At 40.9% G+C, this 14669-nt stretch overlaps 1 protein-coding gene across 3 annotated transcripts in view; it reads right to left on the reverse strand.

Moving 5' to 3' along the window:
* Positions 1–1627: 1627 nt before the first annotated feature.
* The window catches only part of LOC105469061 (ATP binding cassette subfamily A member 9), a 77874-nt gene continuing 64832 nt past the window's right edge, over positions 1628–14669 (reverse strand). For all 3 annotated transcript variants that reach the window (XM_011719634.3, XM_011719633.3, XM_011719635.2), the window contains 11 exons: positions 14515–14635; positions 13489–13606; positions 12700–12791; positions 10530–10690; positions 9431–9506; positions 9263–9357; positions 8432–8551; positions 8085–8225; positions 6907–6986; positions 2790–2845; positions 1628–2668 (listed from right to left, as the gene is read on the reverse strand). In XM_011719634.3, coding sequence (XP_011717936.2) covers positions 2570–2668; positions 2790–2845; positions 6907–6986; positions 8085–8225; positions 8432–8551; positions 9263–9357; positions 9431–9506; positions 10530–10690; positions 12700–12791; positions 13489–13606; positions 14515–14635 — 1159 coding nt within the window. In that variant the 3' untranslated portion in view covers positions 1628–2569. The remainder of the gene's footprint in view (positions 2669–2789; positions 2846–6906; positions 6987–8084; positions 8226–8431; positions 8552–9262; positions 9358–9430; positions 9507–10529; positions 10691–12699; positions 12792–13488; positions 13607–14514; positions 14636–14669) is intronic.

A 14669-nucleotide genomic window follows, 5' to 3' on the forward strand; every position in this document is an offset into this window, starting at 1 on the left:
TTGAGAAATTCTTACCCTAGGTTTTTGCTTTCATTGTTTTCTTGGCATGAACTACTCTACTAGTCAATGTAATGCTGACTATCTGTTGTAACCAACCCCTAAATCTCAACAATCTCTATATCTTAATACCTCACGGTGGTCTGTGGCAGTTCAGGTTTTTTTCTTTTTTTTCTTTTGTTTGTTTCTTTAAGTTACTACAGTAGAGGACACCCACTTTCCTTCCCCATGGCCCTCCCATCTTCAAAAACAGACACAGAGCAACAAGTCTTCATGTCTCAAATCATTATGACTTCCCCTTCTGCCACCATGCTAAGAAAGCTCTCTACATTTAAGGGATCAGATGATTACATCAGGCCCACACAGACAATCTTTCTTTCCTAACGTCAAAGGTGTCATGAAACATAACAGAGACAACGGAGCAATATTGTGTCATATTCTTAGGGTCCAGAGATTAGACAGGCAGATCTTTACTGGGCCATTTTGGAAATTCTGCCTCTCACAGCACCAAATATAAATAAGAATATTTGTTGGTAATGTTATTATGAATATTGCATAAAATAATCAATATATGTTCACAACCCAATTATAATGTGTATTCTTAGTAGTATAAATAATGATAATATTGCCATTATCATACTATGCTTCCAAAATTACTATAGCTCTAGAATTTTTATGTGGCTCAAGTTTACTGTTTCAGTTTCTTTTATAGAACTGTTGGATATAATCCTTTGCTTAACACACTTTCACTGAGATTATTATTAGCAATTTTTTAGCTTTGGGAACATACTCTTAGAATACTGAAATGATGTAAGCATTTCTTCATCAGCTCCCACCATATAGCACATTGACATGTTCTTGTTGAAAAATGCTTCACTGAAGCCCTGAGTCTGAGTGTCATTAGTGTGGATGAACTCAGTTTTATAAAATCAAGTCTTATTTAAGGCACAGGCCTTATATACAATGATAATGGCACAGTCTTTGGCAATTTGGCTTATTGCAAGAAACACTCTACTACTAATATATGTAAAGTGAAGTACAGTTTTCAATGTATTGAGTTGTATCAACTCATCTGTGACTTATAAAAATCAAGTGACTCAGTAGGATCAGTACTAATGTCTCTTTTTTAAAAAAATAAGAAGTCTGGGCCGGGCGCGGTGGCTCATGCCTGTGATCCCAGCACTTTGGGAGGCCGAGGTGAGCAGATCATGAGTTCAGGAGATCGAGACCATCCTGGCTAACACGGTGAAACCCCGTCTCTATTAAAAATACAAAAAATTAGCCGGGCATGGTGGTGGGTGCCTGTAGTCCCAGCTACTTGGGAGGTTGAGGCAGGAGAATGGCGTGAACCTGGGAGGCGGAGCTTGCAGTGAGCTGAAATCCTACCACTGCACTCCAGCCTGGGAGACAGCGAGACTCTGTTTCAAAAAAAAAAAAAGAAGTCTGGGGCCCTTGGCCCAAGGTCTCATACGAATATTCTCACGGGTTGATGGAAGCATTTTATTTTTAAAAACTAGCAGAATGTAAGAAACAACTAAAATCAAAGTCAAGGTCTTTCACACAACTGCTTTCAAGTGTTCAATTAGATAGCAATAATAATAGTATTAACAACAACAAAAACTCACCTAAATAAGAGTATACACATATATTGTGTTTATTTTAAGGTGTTTATAGGGTTACCGGTTGGATAGGTCATAATACATAGAGATATGGGAAATTAAGACCTATGAAGTTTTAATTCTTTGCATAAGAGTATACCCTTACATCATAAAAAAAAACATAGAAAAACAGAAATATGTTTCAAACTTGTATATAACACATATATATGTGTATATTATGTTCAACTTGATCATTTAGGTTCTTACTGAAATTATTTATTTATTTATTTATTTTTATTATACTTTAAGTTCTGGGGTACATGTGCAGAATGTGCAGGTTTGTTGCACAGGCATACATGTGCCATGGTGGTTTGCTGCACCCATCAACCCATCATTATAGTAGAAGGATACAGATTTCAAATTTCCTTTAAAGGCACAACAGACAAAACATGGACTCACAATCTAAACTCTGAAAAATGACAGAAAAGGAAAACCAGTGAATTAAGAACAAGTATTTAAAAAGTGAATTATAAAAAGCAAATACTGTGCTGCTGGGTAATCAATTGACTCCCCTTACCTGGAAGTCAATAGGATGTCTTAATTTATACTTTAATTAAAAAATAAGAAAATATTTAATATTTTGAAGTTCAGAGAAAGAAAATTAAGCATTCTCCATGAAATCCTCAGAAATGTAGACAATTCTATAATGAATGTATTTTTGAACTTAACACAGTAGGAAACATGGGATTTGGTTGCTGGCACAAAGGCTGCGTGGTGTGGCTTAGCCTTATGCCCTACCATCGCCCTCACTGACATCCCCTGTTGTCTCGCTGTAAGAAATACTATTGAGGATAATTATTGCATGAGTTTCAAAGGCATTTTGTACTACCTCTGAGATAAGGTATATTAAGGCTATAAAATATTGTCTTTTAAAGAGTCACAGGATTAAAGAAAGACATAGGGTATTTGGAGCTTTAAGGCTCTTCCTGAGGGATGAGCTTCCACTTCACCGAGGGATCAAAGTCATCTTCAAGATCACCCAGCTCCTGCTCCTTGGCGAGCTCCAGGAAAACCTAAAAGGAAGGAAAGCAGTAAAGAGAGGAGAACAATGCCATACTGCCTCCTGCAGCTCCAAGTGAATGCATTATACATGTCTATTCTATGGATGATATAGAATCACTAAAAATGACCCACCTGCTCCAGGGTAGACTGTGAAAGGCTGTACTCCTCCAGGTCGAAGTTCTGTTTAACTGCATAAGAATGAACATACATTAGGAATTCTATTTTTTTTCTCAGTGAGTTTTACCAAGTTATGAACCAAAATACATGCAAGTAGATCTTAAACATAAAAGATAATGTAATAAGTATTCTTAGACTAAATATGGGAAGGCAAATGCATGATATAGTCATATAACAGGAGGAAAACTCCATCCCATTGGTCTAGAGTATTGGCAGAGGGACCACAAAACTGGAAAGCAATATCAGAGGTTCCAGAGCACCTGTGCAGAACAAGCTAAGAGATGGTACCCTCTGTGCTAGATGATGACCACGTACCCCTCTATACCAGCCCTCATTCTTGTCTACTCCAAAGGCTGATGTAACAGATGTCTTCTGGTGGATGTCACCAATGGCAAGCCCATCAGGAAGGACAGGGGATACAGGAGGTCAAGGCATTTATTCTTTCACTTCCTCCCTGACACCAAGTGTGTGCCTTGTTTCTCTCAAGGTAGTAGGTTCTACATGACTCTACCCTCAAGTTCAGGTCACCGCTTCCTCTTTTAGTCCCTTTGGACATAAGAATGGTAACACTTCTACCATTTCTCGTCTCAGGTAATTGCACTGCTTCATGTACCTTTGCAAAGAGTCTCATTGCAGGAAGTCAGGGACCCCAAACGGAGGGACCGGCTGAAGCCACGAGAGAAGAACATAAATTGTGAAGATTTCATGGACATTTATTAGTTCCCCAAATTAATACTTTTATAATTTCTTACACCTGTCTTTACTGCAATCTCTAAATATAAATTGTGAAGATTTCGTGGACACTTATCACTTCTCCATCAATACTCTTGTGATTTCCTATGCCTGTCTTTAATCTCTTAATCCCATCATATTCATAAACTGAGGAGGATGTATGTAGCCTCAGGACTCTGTGATGATTGTGTTAACTACACAAATTGTTTGTAGAGCATGTTTGTTTGAGCAATATGAAATCTGGGCACCTTGAAAAAGAACAGGATAACAGCAATGTTCAGGGAACAAGAGGGATAACCTTGAACTCTGACTGCCAGTGAGCCGGATAGAACGGAGCCATATTTCTCTTCTTTCAAAAGCAAATAGGAGAAATATCACTGAATTCTTTCTCTCAGCAAGGAACATCCCTGAGAAAGAGAATGTGCCCCTGAGGGTAGGCCTATGAACGGCCCCGTGGGGATGGCCATCTTTTATGGTCAAAGCCGAAGGGATGAAATAAGCCCCAGTCTCCTGTAGTGCTCCCAGGCTTATTAGGATGAGGAAATTCCTGCCTAATAAATTTTGGTCAGACAGGTTGTCTGCTCTCAAACCCTGTCTCCTGATAAGATGTTATCAATGACAATGTGTGCCCAAAGCTTCATTAGCAATTTTAATTTCACCCCATCCTGTGGTCCTGTGATCTCGCCCTGCCTCCATTTGCTTTGTGATATTTTATTACCTTGTGAAGCATTATACCTTGTGATATTTTATTACCTTGTGATCTATGTGACCCACACCCTATTCATGCACTCCCTCCCCTTTTGAAAATAGCTAATAAAAACTTGCTGGTTTTACAACTTGGGGAGCATCATGGAACCTGCCGAAATGTGATGTCTTCCCCGGACCCCCAGTTTTTAAATTTCTCTCCTTTGTATTCTTTCCCTTTATTTCTCAGACCAGCTGACACTTAGGGAAATAGAAAAGAACCCACGTAAAATATCGGGGGTGGGGTTCCCCCAATAGAGTCTTCTGACAAACACAAGTTCCTTGAATTATCCTATTTTGAGTTTACCATCTGATACCAATTTGAACTATGACTGAGACTCCAACCATGTAGATACATAAGAAGAGGAAGATAATGAATAGAAAAATGAGACTGGAAGGCAAATATTTCTTTTGGACAGTGTCAGACTGCTGTGGCATTTTCTTTCTTCTTTCCATGGACATAGGACTAGTCCCTATCTTATATCTGGAAACATGTGAAGAAGAAATACAGTGGGTGGCTGACTTCCCTGCACTTGTAGAGTTTAGAGAAGCAAAGATGCTGTGTGTTTCTCATGGATTTCAAAAGGGAGGTATCTTGAGAAGATCACCTGGAAAGGTAAAGGGGTTTCAAGGAAGGGACTCAGGGGCTGCCAGGTGGTCACAGGAGCCAAAATCAGGATGCATCACCCACTCCAGGGAGCTGTAGTCAGAGGTAATAGATGAGAGGGGAAAGAAAGTCATCAAGGAACCCATAAAAGCACCCAGTGAAAGAAAGGGCCAGCAATTCTTCATTTCTATACTGGAGACCCCAATGTGATATCATAGCTCTAATGATCAGATCAAGCTCTGATGCCATATTATCTTTTCTTTTTTCCTCTTACACTACACCCTGGAGAGGTCCAAAACATTCGTTTATGAGTCATGGAGGAAATAGAGAAAGAAAAGACATAAAACTGATCATTTCACCTTCCTAGCTGTAGGTCTCCAAATTTGAGGCAAGCCTGACCTGGAAAGGGCATGTGAGGCTAGGGTTTTGCTGGAGTTTACATTACCCAGAAGAGATTGGTGGTAGGAAAGAGTGAATCTATGCAACAAGGCAAAGGGATTGCCATGGAGCAGGCATTTTGCTTGGACGACACTGTGCCTAGCCCATTCAATAAGTGTATCACACCTGAGAACGTAACGGTGTCCAAGAACATTTGGAGGAAAAAATGCTAGCTTACATCTCCACATTTTGTACTTTGTGTCATCTTCACATATTGGAGCAAGAAATTCTGATAAATAGTTGTTTTTTCCCCTGAATGAGAACTTCACTTTTAGCAAATTAAGTACTGCAGAGGGAATCTGAGGTGGGAGGGAACACTTTTGAAACAGAAACATCTACTCATGCAGGTTTTTAAAAAGCCTCTAGGGAGGCAGCCTTCCTGAAACATCAATCTCTGCTCCTAATCCATTATAAAATACTTCCTGTTGGTCTCACTGTGGAATCCTTCCAACTGGAAAGATGCCAACCAGCCATTGGGACATAATGGTCAGTGTGGTCAGTGTAAAAAATGGCCACATAGACCACAGGGTGAGATTGACCAACAGGATGAGAAAGTGAAACGAAAACCTATTTGGGTGATCCTAACCCTGTCTCAAGAATCTCATTAAAAGCTAGGATGACCATCCTGGCCACCATGGTAAAACTCTGTCTCTACCAAACATACAAAAATTAGTTGGGCATGCTGGCAGGTGCCTGTAGTCCCAGCTACTTGGGAGGCTGAGGCAGGAGAATTGCTTGAACCCAGGAGGCAGAGGTGCAGTGAGCCAAGATTGTGTCACTGCACTACTCCAGCATGCCAGCCTGGTGACAAAGCAAGACTCTGTCTAAAAAAAAAAAAAAAAAATCTAGGATGCTTGAGGCCTCTGATGAAGGTGGGTGACAAGCCAGAAAGTATATCTCAAGAAGAGGCATGAGGTTTCATACACTAACTCATCAGCTTTCATACACTAACATGACAGGGAAAAACCAAGCCCCTGATACATCGATGCAGTATGCAAAGACCAAAATCCAAGGGTCTAAAATGAGTCACAGATTAACACACCTAAACAGAGACAGGAACCTCCTTATCTGCATCTATTAATAGATGGCTATCAAACAATACATAGAGGCAAAAAACAAATTCATATGTTTCTGTTTGTATGAATTTGTGGATAATCTATGCCTGAGTGTCAATGGCAATGGTCTCTTTCTCCCAGAGCCTTGTTCAATTACAGTAGGGTTCCTTAGCCCCAGCACTAATGACATTTTGGTTGATCATTCTTTCCTGTGATGGATGACCAATGCGTTGTAGGGTGTTTAGCATCATCCCCGGCCTCCACCCACTAGAAACCAGTTGCATCCAACCTCTCTGTCCCCACTTGTAAGAACCCCAAATCTTCCCAGATATTGCCAAATCACCCCTTATTGAAACACACTGGATTAGCAGTCTTAGTAATGTATTAATGATGTGATAGCATAATTCTATGTTTATGTATTTTTTAAATACTGGTTTTATGTCAGATTTAGGTTTATCCATTTCCCAGAGTTTTGTCTCTAAACAGTCACTCTTACCTATCTCTAATTTGAAGAAAGCCTGTGATAAAGGTCGCACATCCTCAACAGGCAACTTATAGACCATCAGGGAGGAGAACCTGTGAAGGGAAGAGAGTGAGGCTGAACTCCAGGTGTCAAGGTTGCAACCCCTGATGGGTACAAGTCTAAAAAGGGCAACAAGGCTAGGCACGGTGACTCATGATTCCTGTAACCACTGCAATTTGAGAGGCCGAGAGGGGAAGATTGCTTGAGCCTATGAGTTTGAGACCAGTCTGGGAAACAGATTGAGATCCCATCTCCACAAAAAAAACTTAAAAATTAGCCAGGCATGGTGATGTATGCCTGTATTCCAAGCCACCATGGAGGCTAAGGCAGGAGGACCTCTTGAGCCCATGAGATTGAGGCTGCAGTAAGCGGTGATTGCACCACTGCACTCTAGACTGGGTGACAGAGTGAGATACTGTCTCAAAAAATAAAGATATTTTTATTTTAAAATAAAGAAATTAAAAGGAGCAATAATATCGTCAACAAGTTGTTTAAATATTCACATCTGTATGGTGTTAGAGAGACACTCATAATGTAAGTGCTCTTTGATCAACAAGAAGTCAATCTACTAAGAGGAGGAATGAAAGACAAAGGGAAGGAAATTGACAGCCCCTGTGCCTTATGAGGGGAAGAAGCAGAACTACTTACCCCTCTTCTTAGTGGAAGAGAGTAGCATTTCAGTAAAAAGAACTAGATTCTACTCCTGTCTAGGATTCTACACTGAGCCTCAGTTGATTTTACTGATAATAATATATAGAAATGTTAAGAGACACCATTCACTGAACCTTGACTGATGCGTGGCACTCTGGCATGGGCTTTATGAAGGTGACCTCCTTTAATGAGGGATGGTTTTACCCTCTGGAAGGAACCCCTGAGATGACCTAAGTGCATGCATGCATCAGGAAGTATCTGGCGCATGTTAGAGCCCCCATGCATGCTGATTCTCTTACAAGAGTCAGCTTTCAAATCGGCACTTTGTTCTCTTATTTCCCTCTTGTGGGAGCCCTTGGAATTGAATTTTCTCTAATAAAGTACTTGCAATTACCATAGAGTAAAGAATGAGAAGATAAAGCTCTTACTCTGTCATCATAGCGGAAATATAGAAACAGAAACCAAGGACTGTGATAATAAAACAAAACACCTGTGTCTACCTTTCCTGCCGAGCAGCCTGGGGGAAAAGCCTCAGGATCTCTGCATGGAGGGGCTCCACTTGTGCCAGGTTCTTCACCTTCATCTCCAGCAGGTAATCTTTGCCAAATTTGCTTTTCAGGTGTTGGATGGAACCAATACATCTGGAGGTAAGAGAAGGATAAAGTCAAGCAAGAAAAGAGAAAAATGTATGGCTTGTGATGTTCAGCCTCTGGAGGCCAGAGTAAGGCCACATAGAGTTGGGAGTAACCATGCTAGCTCCTCACAATGGGTAGGCTGGTTCAGGGAAACAAACTTCGTTCATAGCTCACAACCTGGGGGTTGAGCGACGGCTTTGACAGGCACTCACCTCAGCCTTCCCGACACCATGATGGCCACTCGGTCACACACCGCCTCGGCCTCTGCCATGTAGTGGGTGGTCAGGAGGGCGCCCCTCTCCGTGTTTCTAAAGGTGGCCCGAATCACCTGCCTAAAGTTAAGTCAAGGGAAAACACAAACTCATGGGTATACTCAAGGTATCTGGAATTTTTTAAAAGAAGTTTCATCAATGCACAGATGAAACATGCAGCGAATTCAGACTAGACAAAGAAGGGGTGTGTGTAGGGATGACAGGCGTGGAAATAACCAAACTATTGGTTAGAGTATATAATTCAGAGCATAGAAAATGGTATTGGGTAAGATACTGTTTATAAAAATACTAAGTTCAGGAATATTTATGAGAATGCAGTGGGAGCAACGAAAATTAGGAGAATTTACTAAAAAGCTAGATAATCATGACATACTCTCTATAGGTACAAAATGACAGAATTCAGAAATTTCCCAAAAATAATTAAAAAATATATCGAAGATTTGGAATTTTTTTTCCTCCGTAAGAACTGTACATCAGCTGATGTTACAGAAAGATTTAAAGCTTAATTATAGATTGATTTGACTGTATAAAAATGTTCCATGTAGGAACAGACACAAAAATTATTCGAGCAAACATTAGGGTGAGATAATATAGCTTTTTCTTCTGAATAAAAGCTGGTTGTGATTTGAAATCAGATAATTTTTTTTCCTAAAATACTGCTTTTCCTGATACTGTGTGTGTCTTTCCCTTTCTACGTAAACAATGATTTTGCAGGCCAGTTTTCACAGGATCAATACACTCATGCAAAGGTTGCTCATGATAGCACCTCACCACATTTGCTGCTGCCCCTCGGGGTCCATCCCGGTTGATGGCTCATCCAGAAGCACCACTGACGGGTTCCCCAGGATGCTCAGCATGAAGCACAGCTGCAACGGGAGGAACAGCCCCTCTGGTTCCCATCTATGGCACTTGCAGAGCAACACCAAGCCCTGCCCATACCTTTCGCTTTATTCCCTCTGACAAGGTCTTCACAGGAGCCTTCAGCTGGTCCTGCAGCTTGAGCGCATCCGCTAATCTGAAGAAAACAGAGTCAATCCACATGATCCCAACACTGGCGAATGTACGTGGGAGAATGAGCAAATCAGGAGAAACACGACAGTGGGGAAGGTGTTTATGAGTGGTCAGAGTGGTCATAAAATTTAAACCATCTAGGTACTTTATGAACCTTTCATAGTCATCAAACTCATATTTTCAATGATGTCTTTCCATATTAAGAATAATCAGGCTGGACTGGGCGCAGTGGCTCACGCCTGTAATCCCAGCACTTTGGGAGGCTGAGGAGGGCAGATCACAAGGTCAAGAGATCGAGACCATCCTGGTCAACATGGTGAAACCCTGTCTCTACCAAAATTACAAAAATTAGCTGGGCATGGTGGCATGCACCTGTAGTCCCAGCTACTCAAGAGGCTGAGGCAGGAGAATTGCTTGAACCTGGGAGGCGGACGTTGCATTGAGCCGAGATTGCGCCACTGTACTCCAGCCTGATGACAGAGCAAGACTCCATCTCAAAAAACAAAACAAACAAAAAAATAAAAACCAAGAATAATCAGTCTGGGCGCGGTGGCTCACACCTGTAATCCCAGCACTGTGGGAGGCCAAGGTGGGCAGATCACCTGAGGGTCAAGAGTTCAGGACCAGCCTGGCCAACATGCTGAAACCCCGTCTACAAAAATACAAAAATTAGCCTGGCATGATGGCGGGTGCCTGTAATCCCAGCTACCTGGGAGGCTGAGGCACAAGAATCGCTTGAACCCAAGAAGCGGAGGTTGCAGTGAGCTCTCCAGCCTGGCGGCAGAACCAGACTCCGTCTCAAAGAAAAAAAAAAGAAGGAAAAGAAAAGAAAAAGAATAATCAATAAACATTTTTCTCCCCAGGCTGAAAGTGAGAGAAAACAACACTGAACGGAGTTCTAAATGACCAAGTCTGTTCCCACAAGCATGGGGTCGTCAATTAGAACCTCCCTGTCTTCATTTTGTGTGTATGTCATTAATACAACATGCCCTCAGCAAAGAAGGGGAGTGCCCCCAGCCCCAGGTACCGTGTGATGGCGATCGTCGCATCCCCTTTCCTGAGCCCTTTCACGGCGGCGTACACCTCCAGGTGCTGCCTCACTGTCAGGTTGGGCCACAGCGCGTTCTCCTGAGGGCAGTACCCCAGGAAGCCCAGGGGGTCCTCTCCACCGCTCCCTTTCAAAATCACCTACACGAAATAAGTTCATTCTCAGATTCTATCCCAAATGTCACGTATATGTGTGTGCACATAAGTGCGTACTTGTGATGCCCTTCTCTTCACACACACAGGTGCTAAGTGCACAAATGCAAATCAGCAATCACTTAGTTCTGGAGAAAAGGTGGTAAAAGCCCACTTTAAAAGGCAGACATTCCATGGTTGTCCATTATAGTGTAGACTTTATTACCAATTCCATGACCATGATTGAACTCAAGGTTGCTGATTTGAGTAGCTTTTACTTGGCTTCATTCATTGATCCAAATATTCACAGGAATAGATACTTGTTGAGAAATCTGTTTCGCCAGTGATAGTTAAAATTATAGGATTTATCTTGCAATAAGGCAGTGGTTCTCAGCCAGGGGAATCCTCCTCCTAGGGGATATTTAACAATGTCTGAAGATACATTTGGTTGCCACAATTCATGTGTATATGCATTGGGAAAGCAATATTACTGGCATCTAGTAAGTAGAGGCAAAGGGTGCTGCCAAACATCCTAGTACGCACAGAACAGCTCCCCACAACAAAATGACATTATCAAGTCCATAATAATCAAGGTTGAGAAATCTTGAACTAAGATATGAACAAAAAACTTTGAGCACTGTGTTTAGCCCATAGGAACCAATATATACATGATAGCATTTATTATTTTTATGAGGCAGACTATGCTTTACAATAATAAGAACGTCTAATGTGTCCTCAGTACTTGCTATGTGCCATTATCTAAGCATATGATATATGTTTAATTACATTATCCTATCTTTACAGAACCCCTGTATGTTAGATGTTCATTTTATCATTGATGTTTTACATACAGAAAATTAACACAAGCATGGATTATGAAACTTGTACAAGGTCACAACAAGGTAAATCTGGGACTTGAAGCTGGGATCTACCTTTCTCCATATTGGTCAGGCTGGTCTTGAACTCCCAACCTCAGATGATCTGCTCACCTCGGTATCCCAAAGTGCTGGGATTACAGGTGGGAGCCACCGTGCCCAGCCCTCATTTGCATTTTTAAAGACTGTTCTTGCTGCCGTGTGAGGCAAGAGTGGAAATGGAAGGACAGGAAACCTCTGTAGCAATGAATACCACTGTGCGACTTTCCTTCGTAAACACTCCCTCTGACATTGACCTCATGTTAAAGGTCAATAGCATTTCCTCTTCGAAGTTGTGGTCCTTTGGCTTCTGTCCATCATTTTCCCCAAACTTGGCCTAGACATATCACCAAGTGGTACTCATATATTATTCGAGTTTTTGCTTTGCAATTCAAGTAATTATCCATTTTTTTCATTACATCTGATTTCTCTTGTCTTCATAAATCCTGGATCTTTTACCATTAGCCCAGAATCACTATTGTCCTTCAAGAATGTCAATGTATCTGCAGTAATACCCTCAACTGCTCTGTCACTATATTACATAATCAGGGCCAAGAAATGTTTCAGTAATTGTAAGAAAGTTTCTGTGGTATACACCTCCTTAAAGACCTATGAAGTTTTACTAGCTAATGGACTGTTATTGTTACACGAGTCACACATAATCTTTAATTATAGCATATAGGTAGAGGACAGTCATTAAATATGAAGACTCATGACTCTGCAACCACATAAGCAGGAGTTGTCATTATTCTGACAGTGGTTTCTAGTGTCATGCTGGGTGAGGCCATTAAATTCAGCAAAGTTCATGGGATACATAAATCAATAAAGCAAAGATATCTGACTTTGAGGAAGATATATTTCCTTTTAATATCTTTATTTCTCACTCAATAAAAGGCGTAGTATATATGATATGTAGCCCTTCTCAGAAACAAACTGTTTTTGGAATTAAAGACATAAATTTTTAATCAATCCTCTTTATTCAATGCATAAATCACACTAAGTGATTAAGGATCAACTACATAGTCTATTATTGCCATCAATGTTCGTTGTAAAATGTTTATCTGAGGTAGCACTAATGACCACATTCTTATGCGTTTTACTGACCTGTCCTGCAGTTGGTTTTGTGTCTCCAGTTATCATCTTAATAGTTGTACTTTTACCAGCTCCATTGTGTCCTAACAGCCCTATAACTTCGCCTGAAAGAAAGTGGTATGCTCAGAAATATACAAATAATTGCAACAAAAATAAAAGCAAATACCATTTGAGGGCTCACTGTGTGTCAAGTGCTATGTGAAATGTGTTGTATACATTATTTCACTTATTCCTCTCTCTCTCTCCCACACACACACACACACACACACACACACACACACACCCCTGAGCATTATAGCTAGCTTCATTTTACAGGTGAGGAAGCTAAGACTTAAAGAGGACAAATAACTTGCCCCACGTCATACAGACAGTAAGAGGCTGAGCTGTAAGTTGTAACATATTTTGATTCCAAAGCCTGTTGCACTGAACACCCCCCCACCACTTTCACAAAATGTGCTGTTTTGGGGGGATGAAGAAAGCACTGCTATGCCTCCGTTGGCTCCCTTCTGTGTAGTATTCGCCGCAATAAAATTACCTAAAAACTATACCATCCTTCTTAACAGAAAGACCACCGCTTTTCATTATTGTTGTTCTGTCTGTTGTGTTACAGAACAGACATAACTGTCTTCCTATGTAAAGAAAAAACGTCGTTATCTTTTCAACTGAGGCTTTCAAGCAGAAGGAGCAGCCTTAGCCTGCTGCGTTTGTCAACAGATGCCCCAGATTCGGACATTCTTATTCCCTGAATAATCCAGTCTTCAAATTCAAGATTGCTCTACTAACAGAATTACTGTTTCCAACCTTTTTTAACACAAAAAGAGACATTTCTTGTGGCAATTTTTTTCTTCCTTTTAGAAAAGCAATTTTTCTTTTTGCCTGCATATTCCTTCCGTAGACAGCTGGCAATGATGACGGGTGTCTGTAAAGACAAGTAAATAGCAACAGGACTTTATTCTCATCTTGAACTGAGAGAATGCTCCACACTCTTGTCACCAAACATTTCCTTATACAGAATCATGAATCAAACCACTTCTTCCCCTAGAAACTGCCATTTTCAAGTGAACTCTCACAGTCTATATTCCTATAAGGAAAGGGCATTTGCACCATATTCTGGGATTTGTTCTTTGGAGAGCAGGAATAGACAGTCACTGAACCAACAGATTTGATAAGACACACACTCCCATAAACAATCATGCACACAAACACACATACACCTCAGAGAAGCTCTCTGAATGACTTGCAGTAAGCTTTACTTTGGTTATAAAACACAAAATCTTACTTAAGTTTTGTAATGTTTAGCTGTACTTATCAAAACCACGACCCTGAAAAATAAATCGATATAAGTCAAAGTCTCCGTGTATGTGTGCACGTGCGTATGTTTCTTGAGACAGGGTCTTGCTCTGTCACCCAAGCTGGGATGTAATGGTGCAATTATAGCTCACTGTAGCCCTGAACTCTCAGGCTCAAGTGATCTTCCAGCCTCAGCCTTCTGAGTAGTTAGGACTACAGGCACATGCCACCATGCTCTTCTAATTTTTTTTTTTTTATATTTCATTTTGTAGAGATGGGATCTTACTTGTTGCCCAGCCTGGTCTCAAACACCTGGCCCTAAGTGATCTTCCCACGTCAGCCTCCCAAAGTGCATTGTGTGTGTTTTCTTTGCTCTCTTAGATTTGTGGGCCTTGCATACCCACTGAAGTCAAGTAATAAGCTGTATGTGTAAGAGTGAAAGAACCCAAGTGTTTCTCGAAAACTAAACTTAGAAGATTGCTCACTTTATCTGTCAGAAAAAAAAAATATTTGATGAAGAACATTTCTGAGTTCTACCTCATCAAAGTCTCTGACAGCCATAGCATTCGCTGTTCTCATTCTTTCCATCTGGATATCTTCCTCCTCTCCTTCAGGCTCCTCTGGGTTTGGAAAAACAGCGTTGCTTCTTGGAGAAATTCTGAAATCAAAACAGTGTGATAATAATAAACTTC

Source organism: Macaca nemestrina, chromosome 17 (genome assembly GCF_043159975.1).
Source record: "Macaca nemestrina isolate mMacNem1 chromosome 17, mMacNem.hap1, whole genome shotgun sequence".
NCBI lineage: Eukaryota > Metazoa > Chordata > Mammalia > Primates > Cercopithecidae > Macaca > Macaca nemestrina.